Source organism: Chenopodium quinoa, unplaced genomic scaffold (assembly GCF_001683475.1).
Source record: "Chenopodium quinoa cultivar QQ74 unplaced genomic scaffold, ASM168347v1, whole genome shotgun sequence".
NCBI lineage: Eukaryota > Viridiplantae > Streptophyta > Magnoliopsida > Caryophyllales > Amaranthaceae > Chenopodium > Chenopodium quinoa.
Window position 1 is genome coordinate 1,595,542 of NW_018743691.1, and position 7,211 is coordinate 1,602,752.

General features: G+C 33.3%; 1 protein-coding gene across 1 annotated transcript; it reads right to left on the reverse strand.

Annotated features, from left to right (window-relative positions):
- Positions 1-224: 224 nt before the first annotated feature.
- LOC110683721 (protein IQ-DOMAIN 1-like) lies at positions 225-4,371 on the reverse strand. The gene is made up of 6 exons (XM_021860117.1): positions 4,010-4,371; positions 3,199-3,280; positions 2,764-3,099; positions 1,974-2,195; positions 1,594-1,713; positions 225-1,256 (listed from the first exon to the last, which is right to left on the reverse strand). Exons 2-6 carry the CDS (start codon positions 3,262-3,264, stop codon positions 537-539), a joined length of 1,464 nt encoding a protein of 487 aa, XP_021715809.1. The 5' UTR covers positions 3,265-3,280; positions 4,010-4,371; the 3' UTR covers positions 225-536.
- Positions 4,372-7,211: the final 2,840 nt, after the last annotated feature.

A 7,211-nucleotide genomic window follows, 5' to 3' on the forward strand; every position in this document is an offset into this window, starting at 1 on the left:
AAAATTGGCCAAATTAAGTAGAATAGTAGTCATCCGAATTTTCATAGCCAGAGACTATCATACAAGATTTTGTGAAATGGAAAAAACATCAGAATTGGGACTCTTGTAGTCTTGTTTGTTCAAAACTACTGCTACTGAAAGCCATAAGCAAGACATACATATATTTCAAGAAGCGCAATTTGAGTTATCTTCCATGAAAATTGGCAGTTACAAAATACATGAAATAAACAATAAATTGTGGTTCAGGACAATATGTGAAAAGAAACAAATTTATATAAATTATTACAATACAAATTTGACTAACTTAGATGAAACTCCCTAACAAATTTATATAAATTATTACAATACAAAGAGCTCTTCTTTTGTGTGTAGAAAGAACAACAAATCAATAACAAATACAAACAATTGCCAAAACAATCCCCTCCAACAGTCATTTTCTTATTCTATCTTCCTTCCTTTTTTGCACATTAAACTCAGAAGATAACAATTCAGAGACCCTGTGTCGTGTGTAATGTCTTGATCCTGATGTAATTTGTCTACCGGCTCTCACCATTGCCGACAGCTATCTCAGTATGAATAACTGGTGTGCTCTCGAATTTTCCAGGGACTGAATGCCTCCGAGGACCTGGGGAGGCAGGGAAAGACAACCTCTTCTTGGCAGACCCCCCAACTACAGATGGCGGCTTTGAATCAGGTGGGGTACCATTACTTTCAACTACCCCCAAGGGACTTGGAAGCTTTGTCTTGGCCTTTGCGGATTTTGTTGGGGCCATGTAGCTCGGAACTGCAGGAGAGCTTGCAAGGCTCTCATCATCCCTCACTGATGAGCCAGCAATGCTATGCCTCCTGTATCGTTCTGACTGGATGCTCATCGTGCTCCTTGTGTCGTCTTCCGGGGCCCATCCATTTGTCTTTGGGCTCTCGGGTCTTGGTTTTCTGGACCCTGGGCCTGAAGATGGGGCACGCCCAGTGGTTGAAGGAGACTGGCGGCTTGGAGGCCGGCTTGACCTTTGGCCAGTTGGGGAAGGCTTGTCAACACTAAGGTCCCGAAGAGCATATGCTCGGTTTATTTCACCCGCAACAGAGAGTGTGCGGAAGCTCTTCACAGAACCTTGGTCAGTTTCCTTATCCATCGTTGTGCTTCTTGCCTCCCATGGTCGGGCAGCCATCCACCGTTCCAACCAACTCCATCCCCACTGAGGATTGTTCGGGTCCATGAATGTTGGGTTTGAATTTTTGTTGTTTTTCTTAAGTTGCTGCCAAAAGTAGAAGATCCAATTAAGTCAATCAAACCAAAATAATTTAGTAGCCTTCTAAACATATAGGAAATAGAAGTATAGAACAAATAAATTAGGACTATGTTTCTACCTAAATCAAAAAATATTCATATCCACCAAGACTAAATTCATACATCTGCATGACATGCCTAGACATAGACATTTTCCCTTTTTCTTTTCTCCCACAAAATACACCAAGACAATTTAACATCCAAACAATTGAAACATAATGTTGAAGTCTTGAAGACTTCAACAATTTAACATCCAAACAATTGAAACATAATGTTGGAAGTCTTGAAGACATTATGTATAGTACCTGATGAGTGAATGCATAAGCTAATGCTCTTTCTCTTCGCATAGTAGCCTCCTGCTTGCTCTGTATACTGGCTTCAAGCTGCTCTTTGGACTGAGTGCTATCATCCCATATTTCATCCATCTGAAATGCAATATAAGTTAGTTGACTTCCCAACCTCATCGGAAAAATTTTACTCATCTGACTTCATTTTCCTTAAAGGACATGACTCATGCTAATAAAATACAGGACAAGCTTGAACTTTAAACTTCATTAACAGTTTACAATAGCTATATTATTTTTTGTACATGAGATTTGAATCCTTAAGAAAAGGCACAAGTTTCCAGTTATTAATAGAACAAATTGGTAATGAAAAGGAGTAAGAGGAGATTTGACAAACTTACTCGCAATTTCTCAAGCTCTTTCTCGTGCTTCTGCTGCAGCTGCCGTTGAAGAGCCTGGTTCTCCTCGGACATCCTCATCCTCCTTGCACGAATTTGGGATTGCACACGGGCAAGTGTCTGCATGCACCTTAGGGTTGTTGCAGCCTGTCTCTTCACAGACTGCCCTTCGATCAATGATTTAAGCCTCACCAACCCTCTCAAAGCCCGTAGTGCTCTCCTTGCCTGGTCACAAGCTCATTTGATCAGAAAAAACTAAATACTGGATATCAACATATGCATTTTGATGCTCTACAATACCTACTTCCACATTTAGGCTCAACAAATTAAAATGTAAAATGCCTCATTCTACACATTGGTCGAAACAAATAATGTGATAGGAAGAACATATTTCCTCCAAAACAAATCCTCAATCACCCAAAGCAGTAAAGTTTGCTGAAGTACACATATAAAAACAATCATATCACTAACTCTTCATACATCTAGAGAAAATAATATGTGCAGATTGATTCAACAAACCTTCCAAACTAAAATTCTAATTAAAAGAACGAGAAAGCCTATTTTTGTAAGGTAATCTTAATTTATACTCCATATTAACACTAAAACATGAGAGTCTCAGTACTATCCTAAATGCCCCAATCATTAAAATCATCCACTTTTATTACATACAATTTCACCCTTCAACTGATGAAATCCATATATGATAAATATTCCAATACTATTGTAAAGACTAAAAACCATAAAAACAAAAAAAAAGGGCAGAATATGTGATACACAAGAAAACGAGACATACCAGATATCCTCGGAAGGCAGTTTGAATTTTAATAGCGGCAATTTCCTCTTTCGATTTGCCCGCAAAGCGGGGTACAGTAGTTAGCCGAACAACCTCAGCAGCAGCTTGGGCTGCTGCAACAGCCGCCTCTGCAGCAGCGGCTGTGGCAACTGCAACCGAATAAGCGTGCTTGTTCTGATCATTACCATCGTCGATTTCATTTGATTTAGTCTCACCAGTTGAAGGCAAAGGAGGAGGGGGAGGTACAGAAGGAGGGGGAGCAGCAACTTGCTCAGACGAAATAACAACCTCAGAGCTCTTACTTTCCTCAGTGATTTTCTTGTTGGTTTTGGACTTCTATTAAACAAAAAACCAAGGAAAAAAAATTCTTAATCAAATGACTTAATAATTTAGATTAGTGCTTTTAAAATTAAGCAGCAAGAGTCTTAAATAAACCTGGTTTTTCTTGGACTGAGGGCTTAAGGCTTTCTTCACAGCAGAAAACCAACCCTTCTTCCCCATTTCCTAGCTCATCAACCTTTAATTAAAATCCAAGTAAAACAATTACAAATCCTAATAAATGGCAGTACAATTGTCTTATTTGTCTACACAAATCAAATTCTAGGATAGTACAACTACCATAATATGTATATAAACATACAAGCAAAATTAATCCAGGACAATTAAAGGGTGGTAATGTAGACGGATTTGATACCAATTACAAGCATCATCCACGAAATTTTAACCAACTAAGCTAGTTCGCATCCTCTAGAAAAACATGGCAACAAAGTGAAATTGATACAATGCCCAATTACAATTTACATCCTCATTATATAAAGATACATATATTCCCATGTTTTCATTGACTCCTTCAAAAATATATTTATACTTCAAATTTGTAAACCTAGGAAAAGATCTACGAAAAATATAATACCAAAAAAAATACATAATAAAAGATAATCGTATAATATTGCAATGTTGAACCAATATCCCAACAAACCCACTTAACACTGACTTAGCAAACTGAAGAAACCTCCTCAAATCCCAAAAATTAATTAAATAACCTCAGATCTTCATACAAAAATCATCACATTCTCAAATTAAATGGGAAATTTAACCACCAAGATCAATTTCAGGAGAAATGAAATATACACAGAAACCAAAATGCCAAGATCTCCAATACCCAAAAAATTTGTAACAATTTAATAAATATTACAAAATATAAACCAAACATCTATAGAATCAAAATTAAAATGAGAAATTATACCTGGGAATTTCTCCTTTTTTGGCAAGATCTAAGTCAAAAATCTCCTAAATTTGTTTCTTTTTTCCCAAATTATATCCTAAAATACCAACAAAAATAATAAAAAGATTAAATCTTTATTAAATTAAAATTCTAATATTTGGGAAAATTGCCCCTTTTTTCTTCTCCTGGCAAGATTAGAACAATTTACCCAGATCTTGCCAAAGAGAAGAGAAAAAAAAAATCCAGGAAAGAAAGAAAGGGCTGAGAAGAGAGAGAAAGTTAGAGAGAGAAATATGAAGGTGGGAACTGCCACTAACAGCTGGGATTATCTGTAGCAGGACCCACAATAAGGAAGATAGGAGGGAAATTTTAAGCCATTTGATTATAATTTTGTGATTAAGTTGTTGGAATTTTATTTGATTGATTAAATCAATACCCTTTATTTTTTGGCTTTTTTAATTTAACAAATTTAATTTTTTGAACTATTTAACAACAACCGACAAGAAAAACAAGAAACTCGCTGTCCTTTAACAATTTTATGTTTTATTTTTTTAAAATTTGTTATTTTCTCTGGCAAGTATAACTGCCACTTTTGAGATTTTTAGTACTATGATTTTAATAATAAATATATTCCACCTATTATGGGGTGCCACATCAGCATTTTTAGTAACCGTTACACATAAAAATGAAAATTGGAGGAAATGTCACATCGAAATAATGAATGCAAATGGGAATAATTTAAAGTGAATTAATTTTTGTGTAATTATGAAGGTAGTTAAATTTCATTAAAGTAATGATACCATGCATCTAATAAAGTGTTAAATATAAAGACTCGTTACCAAATACTTCATGGATTAAGGATAAGTTTTGGTGTGAATTGATTGATAAGATGTTTGTGTGGGCAATTTGCTTCTTGATTTTGGAAAAATTTTGTCTTTTATGGGTTATACTTTCTCTAATTTATAAAGACTCATTTGTTTAATCAAAGTACTTACTCCGTTCTATAATATATTTCGTATTTGTGTTTTTTCATAGTATTTAAAAAATAGAAGGTTAAAGACTTAAAGTGGATGAAATACATTGATAAAAATGAAAAGTACAAATATATACAAAAGTTAGAGAGAGTAAGTGGATAAAAGGCATGTGCAAAATTTAAAGGTAAAGGAGAATAGTATATGATCTTTACATATTATCCAAAAATAGAAATGAGAATAATATTTCGACTCTCTAAAATAGGAAAAAATGAACTATATTATGGGACGAATGGAGTAATTTAGTAATGAGTAGTTGTTTTAAAAGAAATTGTCAATTATTCAGGGACAATGATGAATTAAATTTACAATTTTTACCGTAACGTAGTCAAACTTTGGATTAGGTACATTAGGTTTTGATATACTACGTAGAAATTTATGATTAAACATGATAAACTAGGGGCATGTTCCATTAAGCTTAATTTCAGTTCAATTCAGCTTTAATCAAATCAGTTCAGTTCCTAAATTCCTTTCATAAACAATTCATTCCAGTTCAACTCAATTCAATTCAGTTTAATTCAGTTATTTTCAGAAAAATCGGAACAGGCTTAGAATGTGTTATATTAGTCATGCTTTTTAAAAATTGGTTTGTACATTAGCATAAAAATGCATTTGGACCGTTTAAAAAGGCACTTTTTTACATTGATATGTTTGGGCATAAATTTTCTAATTATTACTCGTAACTTTTTATAGTTGGTATTAACAAGTAATTGAAGTAATAGTAACAATCCGAGGCTATAATTGGTGCCAAAAACATAGTAATTGAAGTAAATTTTGTATTATTGATCTTGCATTTATATGTCATTGATATGGTTTGCACTTTGCACATGTTCAAGATTATAGCCAGGGTGGTCCACTAAAAAACTAAGATGTTTTCGAATGGTGGAAAAAATTAATATTGAACAAATATGCTTGTTGCTAGGGTTTTTTTTTTGTTCTTCTTCTCTTTACTAGAAAAAGGAAACTCTTTGTTCCCCAAGTTCTTTTGACTTAAATACATGTTTCTATATGACAGTAAAGCAAACCCACACTATGACTTGGCATTGAATCGATGACTTTAACATCGATTATTTCGGTGTTTCATACTGATTAACTAAACAACATATTAAGATATTTTTAACTTTGATGTTGTATTACATAATACAGAGTATTTTTTACTTTTTAACAATATTATCACTAGAAAAGATGAATTAGAACAGTCTTATCTCGTGGACAAGCTTAATCAATGAATAATGTCTCTAATTTAATCGCCATACTTAATACAGTAATTATGTACTGTGTATAAGATCAATTAGTGGATGTTGATAAGCTAACAAGTTCTATTATATCAATAACAATAATAGAGACATTGAGCAATAATGATGACAAAAGTTGTTGACGAGTGGCAACTTGCAAGACTAATTAAGAGATTAGCTGATATCTAATCACTAATCAGTGATATGATGTTGGTAATAGTAAATTAGTGATAATGATAATTTGTGTAACGAGTAGCACCCAAAAGCATGCATTAGTATTACTGTATTACTCAACAGTGGGAAGACTCAAAGGATTCATTATTGTTACTAATTTGAATAGTTGATGTGAAATCAAATCATTAAATAAAGGTGTGAATGAATTTGAATAGAATAAGAATAGAATTGGATTATTATTATGTATCTAATATTATTGTTGGTAGTAGTATTTAGGGTCTGTTCACATTTATTGAAATGAACTGAACTGATTGAAGTTGAACAAAACTGAACTAAACTAAGCTGAAATGAATATATATTTTATGAGAGAGGGAAATTAGGAGCTGAACTGATCTGAACTAAACTGATTGGAGCTAAACTGAACTGAACTAAATTGATTTGAAGCTGAACTGAACTGAAATTAAGCTGAAGTGAACAGACCCTTAACTAATTATCTAAATTTAATTTACCCTTAGGAAAATACTAAATGTAGTCCTAAGAGATACAATTAAAAACTTATAGTAAACACGTAATCATATTGAACACTTTTAAACAATACAAACTTTTAACTTATTATTAGAGTGCTTACTACAAGATATAATTTGATTGATATGAACTTATTATCAGCACTTATAATTGAACTTATTATAGAGAAATTAGAGATGTATTGAACCTCTTATTGAAAGTTACATGAAATAGTCATTTCGAAACCTTGGCCATGTTTGGTAATTGGCTTTTTGGTTA

Excerpts from the sequence above, each read along its gene's own strand:
- LOC110683721 (XM_021860117.1), bottom strand. The coding sequence starts at position 3,264 with ATGGGGAAGAAGGGTTGGTTTTCTGCTGTGAAGAAAGCCTTAAGCCCT. Across the intron at positions 2,196-2,763 it reads CTGCCTTCCGAGGATATCTG|GCAAGGAGAGCACTACGGGC; the intron begins GTATGTCTCGTT and ends GCTTGTGACCAG. Across the intron at positions 1,257-1,593 it reads CTTATGCATTCACTCATCAG|CAACTTAAGAAAAACAACAA; the intron begins GTACTATACATA and ends TACTTTTGGCAG.